At 38.5% G+C, this 19,688-nt stretch overlaps 1 protein-coding gene across 1 annotated transcript; it reads left to right on the forward strand.

The window, feature by feature from the left end:
• Positions 1–168: 168 nt before the first annotated feature.
• LOC141747355 (transmembrane protein 180-like) lies at positions 169–17,871 on the forward strand. The gene is made up of 7 exons (XM_074597521.1): positions 169–197; positions 3,557–3,734; positions 4,521–5,255; positions 8,172–8,326; positions 9,799–9,882; positions 10,867–11,010; positions 16,701–17,871. Exons 2-7 carry the CDS (start codon positions 3,582–3,584, stop codon positions 16,828–16,830), a joined length of 1,401 nt encoding a protein of 466 aa, XP_074453622.1. The 5' UTR covers positions 169–197; positions 3,557–3,581; the 3' UTR covers positions 16,831–17,871.
• The last annotated feature ends 1,817 nt before the right edge of the window (positions 17,872–19,688 follow it).

The following is a 19,688-nucleotide window of genomic DNA, read 5'->3' on the forward strand; positions in this document are numbered from 1 at the left end:
CCCCGCGATTCAAACACAACGCCCTCGCCTCTCCTGCGGAGAGCCAATGGGAAGCCGTCCGCCAGGCAGATCGAAAGAAGCCTACTCCAATCACAAAGCGAATTCATGTCAAGCCGCCAATGAAAGCGAAGAGAAGGTTGGCCTGGGCTAATTGCACCCGCCCCGGCAGCCGGCTGCGCAGCCTCTAGTCAGAGGAGGTGGGTCGGTGCCTGCGGAAAGGGGCGGCGGTTGCGGGGCTCGCGGAGGGTGAATGGCGGGGGCGGTTGCGGGGGGTATTCCGGTGGGTCTGCGGTGGAGCAGAGCTGGCGCAGCCCGGGGTGGGGCAGCGCAGCTGGGCCCCGGGGAGCGCTGAGGAAAGAGCCCGGGAGGGGGGCTCCGCACCGACTGGCGCACAAGTGCGGGCTGTGTTCCCGCCGTCTCTCGGGGAGTCTCGGCGCCGGCGGGGAGGGCGCGTCCCGCCGCAGCAGGCGCTGTCGCCCGTGAGCGCGGCCGTCTCCATCCCCGGCACGGCCCGGCGGTCACCGCCCGCCCTCGCCCCTTTTCCTCGCAAGGAGGGAGCCGTGTCCCTTATCTGGGGAGCTGCTGAGGAAAAAGTAGCTCGTTTTGCCCGGTTTTGGCAGACGAGCCGCCGACGAACTTCCCGTCCTGCAGGTTCCCAGCGCCTCCTGGCTTCCAGCGGCCGGGCGGGCTGAGGCGATGCCGCCGCCCCACGGGGCTCGGGCAGCGCTTTTCTCGTCTTGGTCTTAATGTGGGTTAAATCAGGGGAGAAACATGAGGAAGACACTTGTGTCGAAGCAGTTGTTCGGGGCCGAGTGACGCCGCCCTGCCTCGGTCACGGCGCGGTACCGGCTGTGGGCGCGCTCCGCGGGTGCCTTTGGCGGTTGTCCTGCGGCTCCGGGAGAAGCGCACGTAGTGTCACCGCGATGCTTTAAACAGGCTGCTCTTTTGGCTCATCTGAGTTAACGCAGTTGTAACCACTAGGAATTTCTGAAACCGATTTGCCTTCTGTGAGTCACAAACACCTGTGCTTTAACCTATTCGACACAAAAGCTGACTGTTCAGAAGAGAGGGGATGCTCATGCGTGATTTCATTGTAGTACAATTAAAGAGCACATCTTCTGGGAAAGGAAGTGTGGTACCTCAACTTGTAATTGAACCTATTTCGTAAACAAGGTACAGGACCAGATGCACCAGTTAGTGTAAAGAGTTGTGTCAGATCCTGTGTATTATAATTAGTCATTTCGTTAGAGGCCTGTTTGCGCATTGTTAAAGGGGTTTTGTTAAAGAAATTTCAAATTCTTACTTTCAAATTTCTGAAGCTGAGGGGTCCTTTTTTTATTTTATTTGTGTGTAGGAAGGAGTTGAGTCAAATACAATTTCAGAAATGACTGTGTTTGCTGGTAATGTTAGTGTGAGGCACGTTTATTCTTGGTGCTCGTGGAATTTGAGGGAAAGGAGAGTCTCCCAGTTCTCCCTCCAAAGACGTGCGCAGGGGGCTTAAGGACGAAATTGAGATGAAATGTCTAGCTCTCCAAAAGCCCTGATACCTACTACATAAGTCACTTCATTAAGTATATTTGTGAAAGCTTGAACATGCACTTCTTTAAAAAAATATGTGACACTTGTCAATAGCATACTTACTGTAATGACTACTACACAGCAACATCAAACCTATTGTTAAAAATAAACATTTAAAATGGGCATCTTTTCTGTTGACCTTATTCTTCATTATAGGTTTCTCAGAAAAAGTTTGTGAAACCAAACTTGTTACCATAAATCACAATTTCATCACCTGAAAATAGAAATGTCTCTACATCTGTAGTTCTGTGAAAAATAAACTGGAAAATACACATCACAATCATTCTCAAGCATCTAAAAATTCAGTCATATTCTTACAGATAAATTTGCTTTAGAAAAAAAACCAACTTGGTTCAAGTTGTTTGTCAGCCTGATTTTTTTTTTTTTTTCTTCCCCGTAAAGAGAAGTTACCTACTCTTTGCATATTGTTTCATATTTGAGCATCTTAAATATATATACGAAAATGCATCCACATTTTATTTGCTCTTCCAGAGTTCATTTTCTGTGTTGGAGGTTGGAAAACCTGCTGTCCATCCTCTGCCTTAGCCAGAATAGACACTTCTCCAGCCCTTGCCTGATCTGGGGCTTTTCCCTGGCCCTCGCCCGGTGGCGAGAACGTTTCCATCCTCCCTCGCTGCAGCCTGTCCAGCCGCCCTCGAAACCACAGGAAGGCTGGAAACAGCCTTGGGTTTTATTTCCTGTCTTGCATGGTCTTTTTTTTATGAGGAGTTCAGAGAGCTGCTCACAGATGTGCGTATCAAGCTTAACTAGCAAATATTCAAACTAAGTATTTTGATGGATATTTGAAAATCGCGTTTAGGATAAAATTGTTAATATGCAGAGGAGCAGAGGGTGGACTATTGACAAAAAGCAGGTTGCAAAGCTCTGGAGTCAGTGTGCGTAGTAAGACTGAAACTTGAACCTGAAGTATCTCCAAATTAATGGCTGACAGCTTCCTTCAAATAGATATAAAGATGAATAAAGGCTCAGTTAAAAACAGATACAGAATCACAGATACCTGGGAGAAGTATTCTTGTATCAGCTTATAGAATCAAATCTAGTCAAGGACCATAAAGGTAGTAGTTAATGTGCTTTAAAAGGTAGAGTTTCCCTGGAGCTAGCTATTTTAATGGGATAGTTTATACCAAACATGCTTAAGTTAATTGCTAGATAGATGGAAAAAGTCAGCATCTTAAAAAAATGTTGGCTGAAGATCTGTTTGATATATTAAAGGACTCTATATTCTTGGGCTGAATCTCTGTTACTTGGATGTACTTAAATGCTGTACATGTGTTACTTGCTAGAGTTTATTTACATGGAGCCTTTATTCTATGAAAATGTTTAAACTATTAAAAGGTGTTTTGACTGTTTTATGGTTTCTGTTCATATCTCGTTAGTTTATTAGGTGAAAGTATTGCTTCCATGGCTTGTTAACAATTAACATCTAAAAATACAAGGACAAAACTTGGTATTTGTTTCGAAGTAAATATTCATGTAAGTGCATGCTGCATTTGACATTCACAGCGATGGCATACGCAGGGACATGAATTGAGTCACTTCATTCCTACGCAGCCCATAATTTTAAAACTATGTAGCTAGCAGGAAAGATGTAAAATGTATGTAATTACTTTGAACTCTACTCCAAGATTAGTGTTTGCAATAGCAGATTTTCATATTGAGTCTGTGCACTAGTTCAGAAGGGATTCTTTTAAATTTTTGTCTACCTGTTCCATTGATTTTTAAGCACTGACTATATTTAGAAATGTCACTGACTTCTTAATATTTTGCATCTATTTAGTTTTGTGCTCAGTGTCTTATAACTCAGTAAAATGTTTTTAATTAAAAAAAAAAAGGAGGTAAGAAGGGGGAAATTTTCATCTAAGAATCCATTTCAACACCTCTGAAACAAGCAAAACTCCCATGTCATTTTAATTTGGAAAATTGTTCTACCAACTGTTGTAATTTTTTGTAACTCCAGGAAGAAGAGAGTTTTCTCGTGGAAGATGAAGTTTGTTTTGGGAATTCATCCTAATGCGCTGGCATATTCCATGACTACGTTAGGTGCTGGAATGATGAACAGTATCTTTAATTTCTACTACGTCAAGCTTTTCCTAAACCGATACAAAATTTCAGAAGTAGCATTTCATCAAGCACAGGTATTGTACAATCGAATATTTTTGATCACCATGTTGTGCTATGATAATAGCACATCGTGCTATTACAATGTGTCTGTGCTATCACAACAGAGTCTTTTTTTTTTTTACTTACGAATTAATTTTAGATGCATTGCAAATAGTTATACGGTAAATTCATTTTACATTTAGTTAATCCATAAGCAATTGACGGTACACATAAAGCACATTGTTTACGGTCTTCAGACTAAAAATCTCCAGACTTCTAGTTGCTGGAAAGATTTTTGCCTGTGATAGACTGAAGTAATGTTCTAAACTAATCTCACACCTCAGCTCCATAGGTAAATTTGACATTAGTGCTTTCCTATGGACTGCTAAAGTACTTAAATACTGCCTTTAATCTGCAAGTTGTTATCCACATGAGCAACTCTTGTCATAAATGGTCTCCTGAAAGTAAAGGGCCGGCTCACGTTTTGAATTATTTGCTGTGAGAGAAGTACCTGGGCTCTGCAAGATGAAAGCCCAGATAGATTTGAAGGAGTGAAGTCTTAGAGATGGGTGTTTATTTCATGTGTAGTTGGGCACCTGCCTACTTATTCATCTTGTTTTTCAAAATTACTGCAAACCTCTAAATACCTTTAAGAATTTGGTCTGGAGTCTGTTTTGACCCGAGAAGCTTTCATCTTTCTTTATTCTTTGAATAGAGATTTATTTTAAGTAAATATGGTATGTGTTGCTTCTGTGTCTGTATAACCACCGCAGGAAACTCACGTTAATGATAAATTCTGTTGTGTTTCTTGTTTGTCGCAGGTTGTATTTATGATATGGAATGCCATTAATGATCCTCTTTTTGGGTATATTCAAGATAACTCCAAATTTGCGTGCTGCTCACGACGCCAGTTTTCAATTTTATATGGAGCTCCTTTATATGCGTTAGCCTTTTTGCTTCCTTGGTTTCCTTGGAAACATTATGATGAAGGTGACTGGCTAAGTGGTCTGCACCTCATTGTTGCGTTATGTGCTTTTGATGGTTTGCTTACATTTGTGCTTCTCGCGCAGTGTGCGCTCTTTGCAGAAATTTCAACAAGACATGAAAGCAGGCTTCAGCTGATTAAATATAACCAAGTAGCAACATTAATCGGATCAACGAGCATTCTCTTTTGCGGTCTCATATCAGATAATATGGAAAATTTTGCCTATTTTCAGGCTTTCGCTGTTTTGGTCGCAGCATTAGCAACAGCTTGTATGTGTTACACGGGCAAATACAGTACTAGCCAATATGAGCAGAGAGAAGTTTGCACAGAGAGTTCTAATCTGGAAAGCAGCGATGGAGCTCTCTCCTGGTCTTCTGTGATTTCACTGACCAAGCAGATTATGACACAGAAAAACTTTTTATTTTTCGTAACGATGAACTTCTTCCAAGTCTTCCACTTAGCTTTCTGCAACAATTTTATGATGATCTTTGCGGATAATCTTATTCCTAAGGATGTCCTTTCTTCCTCAATAAGAAGTGTCATGTATGGAGCAAGCTTTATTTGTCCTCAGGTAGGCAGTTACACATTTCAAAATATGAAAACATGGTGGTTTACTAGTTTTCATTACTTTAAGGTACCCATTTACGCTGTTTGTTGAAAAAATGCTGCATCCAGCATAAACCATTGGCCATGCTGAGAAACAAATGTAGCTCACCGGTGGTCTAAAAGCAGAAAGTACCTCTAGATCAAGCTGACCAACCGAAGAGTAGGGTAGGGAGAAAGGACAAGCAGGGAGGCTAGCAGAGTATCTGCTTACAGGAGTGTGATATGTGAGTGAATGTTTTATATCCTGCAGGGTTTATAATACCTACGTATAAAGGTATGAGAAACATGGTCAAGATAAAAAGTTTCTAAAAACAAAATCTGTAAAATTCTGAATTCTTTTCTCTCTTTTTTTGATTTGTAATACACAATGAGAAAATAATCTCTTCTTCAGGAAGTTTCTCAGATAAACTGCACAAAACACCGGAAAAATGATTAGGTATTTAAAGCATGATTGAAATACGTGGTATCTCAGTCATGGGAATCAAACCAAACTCTAACTAGCTGCTTTTGGAGAATAATCCGTGCCTGTTCTGTTGTTTGCTGTCTTGGTCAGCTGCATTTCCTAGGGAGAGAGATGCTTTTGAGGCCCCAGTCAGGCATGGGGGCATGAGTAATGAACTGGAAAAGAAAAGGGAAAGAGAATCCAAACAAGTAATGTATGAGAACAAGAAAAGCAGCAAAAATATGCCCCACAGAATGTAAACGTACTTGTCTGCAGCGAATAAAAAAATTATCCTGTTCATTCCTTTCTAATTCTTTCACTGGATCTTTTAGAATTTTTACTGTGTTTACTTGTTAGATTGATCAAAACCCGAGTATCCTGATTTTCATCATAGGTGCTGATGATGTTCAGAATTTCTGAAAATCAGGCTGTTATGTTCATTAAGTTGTAGTGTTTTCAGTGAGTAGAATCTAAAAGAAGATACATCAAAGTGCAACTCAAATTCACAGCTCAATTTTAGTTACCGTTTTGGCTTTTGTATATATAACATACAAATCCTAAAAATACCTTCTCTGTTCCATAACTCCTAAATATCTATAATTTCAAATTTTATCGTTACCACAGGTTTAATAAGGTTTTTTTTCTGTAACTCAAAACAGTTAGCTGATGAACTTTGGGAATAAATCAGAAACTGCAGAAGTTAGGAAAGCTTAAATAATTTTATACTCAATGTATAGCAATCACTACTGTTGATAAAATCAGCGTGACAGCGTGAAACGAACAATCTTTCAGAAAATGCATCTCTCTCTGCTCCCCAGATACTCTTTGTCTAGAAGGTCACCGAATGCAGAGAGTTTGCTGTGACCTTATTTTTCTCAGATTTTGTCCTTTTGAGCTCAAGATATAATAAGAGAATTTGCTGATGGCAATGTCCTGAACTTCGCTTACTGGAAAAGCACCCAACCCATGTGAAATAAAGCCCCTTCTTGTGAACTGTGCTTCAGTGGCTTGGACTAAACTGGAATTCGGCTCCTCTCTTAGGTTCCTTTTAGTAGTGGGTGTGAAGAGTAAAACCTGCCTACAAGGGAGACCTTGTTGCTGAAGCACAGGCAAACAAATTTAAATTTGCATCATTAAGTTAGCATTTTTCTTAGAAATATGCAGTCTTGGAAACATGCAGGTAATAAGGAATTTTCTAAATCATAAGTACTTCCTGAGACGGGGTTATTTCTCAATTATAGGGAGAGAAGGTCATGGTGTTTAGAATAATGTGCGTTACGCAATACCTTACCATTTCTGCAAATGCCTGAAACCAGCCCGCAGGAGGAGTATCTCTAAGTTTCTTACAATCAGATTTTTTTCTTATAACAACTTTCCAGGTTTGTTTTACCTCCCTGATCATTGGTTTAAGTAGGAAACTTCAGCTTCTTTAAAGTGACCTTTGCCACAGTAATCTTCGTCTGACTGTACCATCCTGGTTTTATTCGTTATGTTAAAGTATTTAAATATGGGAACAAATGCACAAGGAGAATTCTTTCCTGTTCTTCATCCAAATATTACACTGCTCATCTTTGTAACACAGAAGGAGAAAATATGTATCTGTGTAGAGTTTGTGGGTATTTTTTGTGGCAGTGATGAGGACCACATACATGTAGATGGTCACATAGGCTCATATAATAAAAAGAACACAATGCATTACAAAATTTCCTATTTAAAGTGGAAAGTGAGGAACAAGACAGAAGAGCTTACTTTTCGTTCACACTGTAACCACCACTTAATACCATTGTTGTGAGTTTGCCTGTCAATAGCCTCTTGCGTGGACTACTGCTTGCTAAGACTGGCGGAATTAAAGTGCAGCCATACGCGTTGTTCACTGCCACCTGCCTTTCCCGACTTGGGAGTAATCTCTCTGTCTTGCTTAGATCAGCTGTCTTAGCGAGCTTGCTTTATCAGCTTCAAAGTCATGCTTATTTTCTGTAAATGTTAGTGAAAATAGTAATATCAATGAAAAAAAAATTGAAGATATTTTTGGTCAGCAGTTAAAATGGCTAGATGGTTGTTTTACAGTTAGCATACTGCAAACGTAATTCTTTAGGGGATATCAAACATAAAGATCATGAGCATTAAATGATAGGAAATGTGGGAAACGGTATTTTTTCTCAGGATAAAGTTGTTCTCAGCTTTGAGTAAAAGGAGGCCATTCTTGCCTGGTAGGGTAGCATAGAATGAGCCAGTAGATAGTTCTTTTTGTTCTATTCCTATTTTTTTTTTTATTTGGATTGAACTTTTTATACAGGGTTGTGTCTTTGGTTTGTTGTTTCGTTGGTTTTTTTGGCTTTAATGGGTAGTAATAATTTGTGTCTGGTTTGTGCTTTATAGCTCTCCTAATGCTGAGATATTGTACTATATCATACATGTGTGTATATATTACCTTTCCAGTGCCTTGTTCTTCTCAGTCATGCTTCGTTGAAGAAGTTTGGTTATTACAGAATCATCCTGTTTTCCTTTTACTTCGAAGGAGTAGCTGCTGCTGTCATGTTTCTTCTAGGGCCAGAACACTATTATCTGTTGGCATTTTATCTCACAACAAACATGTAAGTGAATACACTTCCCTATTCGTGGATACGGCTTAAGTAATTCTGATAGAGTGGACACTTGCTTTTAATAGCATGAAGATTTTGCTGCTGCTTTTTTGGTTTTCTTTTTGTTCTGTTTCACTTGTCAGGGAAGCTGAAACTCAAGTTACACTTCATTTTATTCTACTTCAGCTTTTAATTTCTGCTTAAAACCAAAACAAAAAAGCCTTAAAAATGAACAGTATTTAAGGTTTGTAGCCACATGCCTCCAGCCACGTGTCTGCTTTAACATGAGCTTCCAGAGAAGCAGAACCTTTTCTCATCCACGCAGGCACAGAAGATCTCAGTGGAGAAAATCTTCAGAGGCTGTTTGCGAGGAAAGCTCAGGCCTTGTTTTGTGTGTCATGAACACTTGCGTGTTGCACTGCAAAACAAACACCAATATCTCATGGGCCTGCCAGGTAACAAGTACTGAGTCGCTTTTTCACTGGCACTGGGTAACTATGATGCCAAAAGTAGTAGTTCCACAGAAGTGTATTACAATACATGGAAAACCTTTTTTAAAAATAAAGAGCTGTTTATTTCAGAATATTGTAACAGCAATTTGGTTTTATTTCTTCATTTTCTGTTTCGTTTTTTTCTTTCTGCATGTTCTTTCCTACCCTCCTTTTCTTCATTTTCTTTTTTTCCCCCGTTTTCATTCTTATTTTCAGTATTTCTGCCATGGACTACTATAATACTGAATTGTGTGAACAATAAATTGAATTTCATTACCTGCATACTTTAAATGATGAAGATATATTTTGATTTCCCCAGGAAAAAATTCTAAGGTACCTAAAGACTGTATGTTTAAAGTGCTAGTTGTTCAAAGCCTCTTGTAAGTAAAAGCTAATCATACCCAAAATTTAATAAGACATAGAAATCCTAATATCCGAGTGTATAGTTTCAGTTAGCAGTTTGTTAAAAGTCGGCTTTGTGTGTGTGTGTTTAAATGCATATATATATAATGTAAATACATATAAAGGAATGCCTATAAAATCTTTTTACTACTCTAATTCACCCACTTTGAAGTGTGTCTTCCATGCGTTCTTTCCAGTAATGCTCATGTCCTTTTCAGATTTCAAGAGGAAATTTTCAGTTTCTCTTTCTTCTAAGGTGTTTCTTTTCTCCATGTCATTTTAAATGACATTTACTGATAATCTCAAGCAAGAATGTATGACCTTTTGCACCAGTGTCCAGGAAAAAAAGCAAAAATCCCCATCTTTTAGGTTTGCATATTGATTTCTAATTCTCAATTAAGAACAGATCTAATAATGCTTTCAGAACTGCTGTTTAAACAGATAAATCAGCATATTTTAGAGAAGGTCTCAGCTTTGTGTGTTTGCGGAAATGTCAGTGTTGGGGTGTATGTGTTAGAACGTCAGTTATGATTTCATTATGGAAGTGTATATAAGAACTATGAACATCTTCAATATTTTGTCTTTCTTTAGGGTAATTGTACAAGCTTCATTTAGTTTGTTCAATTTGCCTCTGGCAGATATTGTTGATGCAGATTTAATAAAGCACAAGCGGAGGTATGTCAGTCTTAACTGTTTTTCTTTAAATACGCTATTTGCTGTGCTACTTTTTCGTAAGTTAGATTATGTCCAAGTAAAGACAGTAAGTGATCTTGGATCCTTGACACAGAAGTACTTTTTGTAAGAGCAATTTAGCATAAGATAAGAACTTGAATAAAGTTTCCTGTGGTTACTTCAGCAGAGAAATTTAAACAGATTATCAAGTCATTTCTAGTTTTAATTATACTATAGTATAAGCCAAGGTTTTTGTGCCTTTATTTTTGTTAGCTTTAGTTGAATTATTTTGTAACCATATGCATCTATTGTCGCTTAGCGAATTTTCTGAATAAGGCCTTTCTAACATGGAAAAAGCGTTTAGAAGGCTTTGCCCATGCTACTTAAGAGTGCAAATTCCAAAGTCTAACTGGTTGCTTTTATCTCTCTGAAATAAAAATTGATAAAAAGAGCTTTGACGTAGCATATTACAATTCATGGATCTTTTGGATTTTATCAAAGTGCAGATAACTTCCTGTTGGTTCCATCAATGTTTATATAAGGGCAGATTCAATCCTGGTCACTGAATTAAAGGACTTGCCCCTCAAAGGTGGGAGCTGTTGCTTTCATGAAGAAAAATAAAAGCCTCCTTTTCTGGCCTCATGCATGTAAAGTCTTACGTTTTATTTAATTCTCCATGCACTGTTCAGTCTAACTTAACTTCAGTAATTACTTAATGTGTGCAAAATTGAACTTGAGTGGAAGTCATTTCAGAAGTGGGGCCAAGCTGTTTATACACCCCAGAGGTTTATTACCTTTCAGTTAAAAAAAGAAAGTTAAATTTCATTAGGATAGCTCATCTGTTTGCGCTAATGTGTGAACCATAAAGCTAAGTATCATGCTAATTAGTATTTGCATATTAACATGATTTTTAAAATTACTATTGCAATTAATATACTAATAAGTTTGTGTTGTGCATCCGTTTGTTTTTTCCCCTCAATATTTTAGATCACCACTTTCTTCTATGGTTTTTGGTACCAATGCTTTATTTACCAAGCCTGCCCAATCTTTGGCTCCAATGCTTGTGGTTACAATACTAAATCAATTTGGATATGAGAACCTGAATAATGAAGATGCTCAACCTGGTCCCAGGTGAGTTCAAAAGGGATACTTTAAGTCATAGAAATTCACATGAAATAATCCTGTCATCTAAAAACCAAATTAATCTGCAATTAGTTTGCATCAACTGCACTTCAAAAATATGAGTGCTTTAAAAATATTTTCCAGTTGTTTTTTGTCTGCATAGAAATAGAAATGTTTTCTTTTTTTTTTTTAAAGAATAAGTTGGTGATTAAACAATACATGTGAGGATATCGACCTAATTTTTAAAAACAAAGGATACATTTCAGTAGTTGACCGTCTCCTGTTCTATTGCAAAAAAAAAACAAACCCAAAAACGTTTGAGATCACCTAATACCTCTTACTAAGATATGTTGTCCTGGCTTCTGTAAACCTTATCTCATAAACCTACTTCCTTAGATACATAATCCTAATAGGGTTGCATTAAAGATAGAGTTTTGTTTGAGAGAAAGCAGTATAATCACCGGGGGGAGGGAATTTGCCTCAAGTAGGAGTATAATTTTGGCTTTGATACTACTTAACCATTCTGATGCTAATGATCTCGTTGCAGTCCCTGGGGACCGTAATACACAGCATAAAGCTGTGGTTGCTAGTTAGCAATTGGAAATGCATGGGCTTTTGTAAAAACAAATTAACAGGGAGTCGGTACGCTGAAAGGGTCATAGGCTGTTTGTTTATGACCAACAATAGGAAGTGGCAACGTAAGGAATAACTGCAGTCAGGACTAAAAGGCAAAATCAGTCCTGATTAGGATTTGCGTGAGAGAACAACATGGATATCCTGAGTACTACATAGCTCTTCTAAATTTTGAGTAGAAACCTTAAAAAATACATAGAAGACAAGCGTACGTGAACTTTTGTGGAGAAAGCTCTTGAAGGAGAAATGCCTGGTTGTGTGTCACCTAAGGCTAGGAGAACATTTCCCATTTGAGGAACTTCCTAAAAAAATGTATGAGGAAAAGCATGACATAAAAAGACAACAGGTGGTCTTCGGGAAAGCATCCTGACACAAACAGAGAAGGCTTAAGTTTGAGGCTATGTGTGAGAACAGTTAATTTTATTTTAATGCATTCTGTAGATAGCCAGCCAGTGAGGTGATGTGAAGAGGTCATGAACCTCATTATAATGTCAAATAAGATGAGTGATTTTTGCAGAAGAGCAGTAGGTTGAACTGGATGTGGATATGAGAGGGCTGAATATATTCATCTTGATGACTCAGAGAAATTCAGATTTGAAACCTGAAAACTGCAGTTCTGATCCCTTTCAATCAGAGAAATGATCCCTTTGTGGATGGATTTTAAATCACAGTAGCGGTAAATCTTTTTTATCCCCAGTAAGCAGCCTCTGAACTATAGCAATAATAAATTTCTTGTATATAGAGTGGCAATACTTTGAATGCTCAATCTCTAAAACCTGTATTTTCACTTGAGTCAAGCTGAAATTTGATTTATTCCACTAGGGCAAGGAACAGCATAAAGGAACAAAGCTGAGACCAGTTAATCAAAGAGCACCTGAAATACACTCTATATTTCTCTTCCCCATCCCTTCAAAAATAATTTCTTAAATACGAATCAGCCTGCATGTGTTTTCTGTATACGTATATGTACGTGTGAATGTGCATGTCCTTCACTTTGCAAATGGACACACAGTCCACAAAGACAGGCTAGTCAAGATTGTTTCTAGGGAGTCAGTTTGCCCATGGCAATGTACTCAGACCATGGACTGAGCTAAAATTACTTATTAAAACCCTATCAACTGATCTCAGTCTTCAGCCATTGGCAGAGAACTAAAATACATCTGCCTCTGGACACAATCGTTTAGGGACAAACAGAAACTGAATACAGAAGATCACTTAAAATATGCTCAAACTGTTTAAAAAAAAATAATTTCATACATGTGAATTATATATAACGAAGTGTTATGACCCATGCCAGTACAATCTCAGCTGTGTCCCTCCTCCTCCAAAGCTGGCAGTATGTATTAAGTGTTCTGGAAAGCATTTAGTTTATTAAGTGTAGTCGCAGGGAATTGTGAAGATAGCACAGAGGACCCTTATTCTGCATTAACAAAATGTTTGGGCCCTGAATAAATATGCCTGAAGAGTTTCCAGCAATGTTGGTGACTGGGAGAAGAGAGAAGATGCAGTCCAAAACCATAAACTATTTGCTGAATTCTAAATTATTTATTTTTTCTTGAACTGAAAGTTAAGCCATAGCAACAATGATGGAGCAGCTAAACCTGGAAACCATTTCCAGGCACATTAATAAAATCGTCAGTAGTAGTCAGGATAGCTTCACCGAGGGGAAGTCACGCTTGACCAACTTGATAAGCTTCTGCAATGAAGCGATTAGCCTGGTAGACAAGGGAAAAGCAGTGGATATTGTCTGCCTGGACTTCAGTAAGGTCTTTGACACTGTCTCCTCCCATAAGATCCTCATAGACGAGCCTTTGACGAGGCTTGTTGAGCAGACAGTGAGATGGGTTGAAAACTGGCTGAATGGCCAGGCTCAGAGGGTGGTGAGCGGTGGCATGAAGTCTACCTGGAGGCCAATAACTAGTAGTGTACCCTTGGGGTCTATACTGGATCCAGTGCTCTTTAATGTCGTCATTAATGATCTGGATAATGGGGCAGACCTTTTGAGACAATAGTTCATCATCGACTTGGTGGCTTCTGTTACAATTGTATTCTGCAGGCCAGCCAAGCTGGTAAGAGAGTGAAGAGGTTTTACAGGGAGCATAAAAGTCTAGAAGAAAGGAAAATTCAGTCCCCTTTTTCTTTCATCTGTGAGGTATCATAACACCTCCAGGTGGGTGGTTAAGGTTCATCAGAGAGGAGAAAATGCTTAGCACTGAACAGTGATCCCAGTACCGTATTGGACCAGACATTCCAAAGACCTTTGGATCCTGTCTTTCTCTTCCTCAGCCCCGAAGCTGTTGCATTGACCATTAACAGCACTAACCTCTCACTTACGAGTGTTTACTTCTGCTTCAGTGGTAATACCTTCGTAGTCACCATGATGCCTTCTTCCTTAGGAGCAACCCAGTATCTCTTGGTTTTGCTCTGGTATCATAACTCTGAAGTGTGACTTCTGCTATGAATGGTGTATCTCTTCCAGAAGTCCTCTCACTTTTTGGTGTAACCGTTTTCACACACGAGATTGGCCTGTACCTTGTGCACGTTACACATGATTCTGCATACATTAATATGCAGGTTATACCACATTCTTAGGAAATGTGGTCACTACACATCAGTGAAGCATTTTGTAGTGGAAGCTAGCTTAAGAAGTATTTTTTAATATCCTTAAACTTCGAGCAATAGCTTGCAGAATGGAGTGGGGTCCTGGTTTGGTGCGGTTTTTTTCCTTTTGTTCTGTCATTATCGCAAAGCATTACCTGTCCCTTATGGCTTGGGGCTTTTTGTTTTGTTTTGTTTTGTTTGGGGTTGTTTGGTTTGGTTTGTGTTTTTTAGTTTGGTGGTGTGGTTTGGTTTCTTTTTTTCCTGTGGAAAAGATACTTGGTTTAAAAACACCCTCTTCTGGAGAGCCACTGCAACTACAGCTGACTTCTCTTAAAAGTGCGCTTCTCAAATTTGTTCTTCAGAACAAAGTTATTCTGCAGCAGCTCTTCATTATTAATTGGAGGTACATTAAACTGTTGATGCTTTCGTAGTGAATTACTGGACTACATCACGTTCTATTCGGAGTGACGTTAAGGCTGTTTAGTGAAAGATTGCATGTTTTATTCCTGTGTGTGCAAGAAATGTAGAAATGGAAATTTCTGACGTTACTAGCTCAGCTGTTATTATGATGAAATCTGAGCTCTGCTCTTGATTTATCTCAGTCCTTTAATGAAATATTTTCCCATACCTTGTTCTGTGTACTATAAATATTTTTTGTAAATCCTGCAGTAACTTAGGGTTTTACATTACAATAGGTAATATTATTTTCTTAAACCAATATTGTTCCAATGAAACCAAATCAGGATTGCACCAGCGTGAGCGATCTGGGAGGTGTTCTTTCTTTTTTTTGTCCTGCCTGAAGTCCGCGTATAAATACAGAATAATTTTAGTACTGAAAACTGCAATCCTCGTTAGTGTGCAGCACAGGCAAAGTACAAGCCCCAGCATCCTGTTAACTGTGCGTTAGTCCCGTTTTCATCTTCAGATAGGTCAATGACTTGTCTGTTGCCTCCCTGCTGGCGCCGCTCACACAGGCGGCCGTGGGCATGATGAGGGCCCTTGGTTACTTCTAGGTGGGCCGAAAATGCGATTGAATACAGGCCAGCAAACGTCCAAATGGAAGTGACTGTCACTGCCAATAAACATTGGCTGTGCACCAGCGGCCCGCTAGTGAACGCTTCCAGTCTTACATGCAGTTGCCCAAGTGATTAAGTAATTCACTTGTAAGCCTGTGGGGTTTTGTTTTCCTATTTAGCATCAGCATGTAGATGACTTGAGATAAATTGTGATTGTTGTATGAGTGTGTGTATGCACTAAGGAACAAATCTGGGCTATGCATTTTTTCCTCTTAAATGCAGTGAGACATGAATTAGTTCTTTTATGATTCGGAGACACTCTTAGGTTTTATTCAAAAGCCTGCTCAAGTTAATGAGAGGGTTTTTTCCACAGATTTCAGGTTTTTTGGATCCTGTCCATAGCTGTTTTGTGAGTCTCCCATCTCATCCCTGAATGCTAAGGGAAAAAAACCCTGGAAAATAACATAAACTGTCTCGTGGAGAGAAAGTTCATTTAGGGGCTGTTTCTCAGCTTGACCTGACTTTCCTGATATTTAAGTAATCAGAATCCAGTCATTAACAGAATACCAGTAGATACAGATTCTAGGTAATAGATGAATGCCTAAATGTATGCTTTGAGCTGTCAGAAAGCACACTGCTCATAGAGGGGAACTCATTTAACCCCTGTATTTTCTTTTGTGATTTGTATTTGCTGATACTTGTATTCCTCAGAGAAGGTTTAGATGAGGAAATACCGTGCATCCATGGGAATAAATGGGAATGAGTGTTAATTTCACGTGTTCTTTTTGTGGTTTATATTATCTTATCATCATGTATTTTAAAACAAAATTAAATAACACACGATATTTCAAACAGCCCTTTACGCCATACCTGAATTTCAAGCATTAATCATGACTTCCATCTAGCACTCAGCAAGTGTAACACTACAGGGATAGCTAGGAGCACAGATTTTAACTTAAAATAATTTTGTATTAAAGTGTTTGCGTCCATTTTCTGCTTTTCTTTCTCTTCCAGATTTTTCAGTCGTACTAAACCCTTCCAAGTGCTCTGTTATAATTGGATTATATTGCTTGAATTGATTGCTGTATTACATAATACAGATGTGTACTAAAGTAGCAAACAGGATTTCTTGGGTTGCCTAGAGTATATTAAAATTAACTCTTTGCGTGCTAATTATCTAATTTCCTCCCAGCTATTATGAAAGGAGCAAACAACATAAACTATGTATTTGTATGTAGAATTTGAAAACACAATTGAAGTACATTTGATATCTGAGATGTTTGTACTTCTTTTATTTAGAATTGATTGTACGCAGGAATGTGTACATGCTGTATATGTGTATATAATGTGAATGCATTTTAACATTTAATTTTTAATAATCTGTTGTGAATTGACCATGGAAGTTAATCTTCTTCATCATGAAAGCTGTGTTTTCATCTTCTTCACCAGTTTGTTTTTAGGTCTTCACGATGCCATGTTCTATTTGATCTGTCTGGTTCCGCTTTGCGTCGCAGTCGTACAGATCCTGACGTGGACGCCCTTTTCAATCCAGAATAGTCATATGGCAGCCGTGCGCTAAACGTGTAACCGTTGGTCAGTACATCTTCTGCTGAACTGCACCACAAGAGAGTTAGTATGTTTTAAATGTGAAAAAGCAAAATTGCATTAAATGGACTGTTAAACCAAACGCAGTTTGAGCCATTTCAACAAAGTCATATTCTTCAGTCTATAGAGACTGTGACGCAGATCACGTTCAGCCTCAATGCTGAGCCCACGCAGAGTTTTCTTCGAGTTCGGTTGTTTGCCTTTAATGGGCTTTAGCCTTAATTATTACATTAACTCATTTCTGGTATATACTGGTCACTGTTAACTCCTGTGAAGGATGGATATGGTAGATCAGGTAAAGGAATCCCAACCCAGCACCTGGAATTCAGGGAAACTGTATTTTCTTAAGCTTACTGAAAGGTGCTGGATTAATTTTGCCATGCTGATAAAATGCCAGATCTCTGAAGTTTATCTGGAAGAGCCTGGTGGACATCCCTCATGGATGTCAGGGGGATGATGAGAAAAATTTAGATGATGTCGATCTGACCAATATCAAGACAAATCTGACAGCTACCACAGGAAGAGACGAGAGTAATTAACTACCCTGTAAAAGTCTGTGTAAGGCTAACGGAGAAAAAGATTAAAATGCTGTTCAATCAAATGTTGCTGGGTATGGGAAAAGCTCCATAGGTCCTCGCTGGCTTTCTGAATGGCTCTAGTTGGTGGTAGCTAGATGCAGTTTTCTGTCTTAAAATGGGAAAATTATTTTGAAGGTACCACATAGTACTTACAAGGATGCAAGACGATGACTAGAATGTCATTGTGGAGAGAAAACCGTTGGTGTGCGGACATAGCAGAGTTCAGTTAGTTGGGCAAATCTAAGCACACACGTATTGAATCAAACTCTACCCGCTTAGTAGCGTTCCATTGGCAAACTCGTTTGATGTGCTGACAGTTGAATTTCTGATTGATCAAGTTAGTTAATTTCTGATTAATTCATACCAAAATCTTTCCAGTTAAGCTTTTAAATGGATCCTGTGATTTTTATAAAATAAAGCTTTTTTGACAAAATTTCAGAAACGCTGAATCCTATTATTTCACATGTCGTAATGGTAAGATACATTAGCATGTTTACAGTACTCCAGTTTAATATTCTTTTTCCTCCAATATATCCAGCGTGTAACTGTGTAATGATAGATAGCTTAAGTATAATATAATCACTTCATTTTTATTCTTTGTTCTGCCTGGGAAAACATAATTTTAGAAGCACCTTTCTTATGGAGTGCCAGTCACTTCAAAGTACAAGAAGATGCTGAGTCCGCTCATTTCTAAGGCTCTACTTTTATCGTGATAAGTAACTTGGAACAGAATGGAGTGTAAGAAGTTGCCCTGCATTTTGGTGGACAATAGCAGAATAACGAAGAGGTTTGAGGTTTGAAATACCCGTGTTGAAAGAAAAAATACTCTTTTGTGCCTCAGTTTTTACATTTGCAGAGTAGAAACAACGTTGTCTCCTTGTCGTCTTTGAAGGGCAAAGTGCTTTCAAAGCGATGAGTGAGAAAGTGGGACAGCACTGTTAAATATTTAGAAATCCAAATGAACCCTTTGATAGGACTATGAAGATTTATGTTAAAATGGAAGAAGCCAGAAGTGTGATGAAGTTTAAAGTTGCGTTATCTCTTCTTTATCTCTGTCCTGTCAGAGATACCATTATTCATTTGCATTGTACGTGCTAATGGCATTATGTACGCATACTAGTGTCACTTGTATTTACGTATCCAAAGAATATTTACACAAATACCGGAGCAGATATGGGCTGTGTGTTTAGATTCTGAGTTTTAAAAGATTTACTGCATTGTATGTGTGAATTTTCTGTCTGAAAGGCAGAAGGAGCAAAAGCCAAAGGACAAAAATCTGAAGGAATTTAAGTTAATGTAATCTTTGATTCTTGATATGAAACTGTCTTCTCCCTGACAATTCCTTTAAAGTGGTAATAAAGAACTTAAAATAGTTTTAGTTTTCTGTTTCTGTATATCCTAGATTTCATATGTTCATCTTATCCTCATAGAATATATGTTCCGATAGGTAAAAATGTTACTGGTCCACAAATAGGGTTTCTGTGTTTGTTACTTAGTTCTAATACTAAATTATTAGAGCATGGTGTATAACTGGGAGAGTACTGTGCTATACAGCAGGAAAACTAGTAAGTGGTTTTAAAAGCCAAAATTATACCAAGAATTATTTGAAATTATAAGTTGTTTTTTTTCTGGAAAATGTTTGGTAAATATACCATTTTATTTGCTGAAATAAGAAAGGAGTAAAGGGTGATATGACTGAAGGCATAGTTCAAATTGCCTCTGTAAATTGCTGCCCCTTTACAATTAAGATAGGAAAAGTAAATAGTCATAGATTTCTAAGCGAGACAGCCTTAAGATATGATAGATTAACAGTGTGGAATAAAGTAGTTTAGAAAACAAATCTGAGAAATACAATACAAATTATTTAATACATAAAATAAAATAGTAATAATTTTGAAAATTTATTATTTATTATCCTCCCATTTGTCTGTCCTATTTCTCTTGCTATAAGGGCAGGAAAAAAGCCTCTTTCTTCCCCCCAATAGTCAATCCAAAAGAGGACTCGGAAAACTGGTTTAAATTCAGGTGGTAGTCTTACACAAGAATAGGAGGTTGGCAGCACGCTAGGATTGACATCGCTTATTCTCCATTTCTCTATCACCCACTAAACTTTATTTTCCTCTGCTAAACCTACATGATTGCTTTTGGCCGTGAATCAAGTAAAGGATGATCAAAGGCAAAAGTTCAGTGTCTTGCAACAGCTGGTTTGTCCGCTTTCTCTCCTTATTAGCTAGTAGTGTCTGAGCTTGAAGTC

The sequence above is a fragment of the Larus michahellis genome, chromosome 8, assembly GCF_964199755.1.
Source record: "Larus michahellis chromosome 8, bLarMic1.1, whole genome shotgun sequence".
NCBI lineage: Eukaryota > Metazoa > Chordata > Aves > Charadriiformes > Laridae > Larus > Larus michahellis.

What these genes read in the sequence shown, in the direction of transcription:
- LOC141747355 (XM_074597521.1), top strand. Translation starts at nt 3,582, where the DNA reads ATGAAGTTTGTTTTGGGAATTCATCCTAATGCGCTGGCATATTCCATG. An exon ending in TAGCATTTCATCAAGCACAG is followed by an intron (nt 3,735 to 4,520) that starts GTATTGTACAAT and finishes TGTTTGTCGCAG; the next exon opens with GTTGTATTTATGATATGGAA. An exon ending in CAAGCTTTATTTGTCCTCAG is followed by an intron (nt 5,256 to 8,171) that starts GTAGGCAGTTAC and finishes TTACCTTTCCAG; the next exon opens with TGCCTTGTTCTTCTCAGTCA.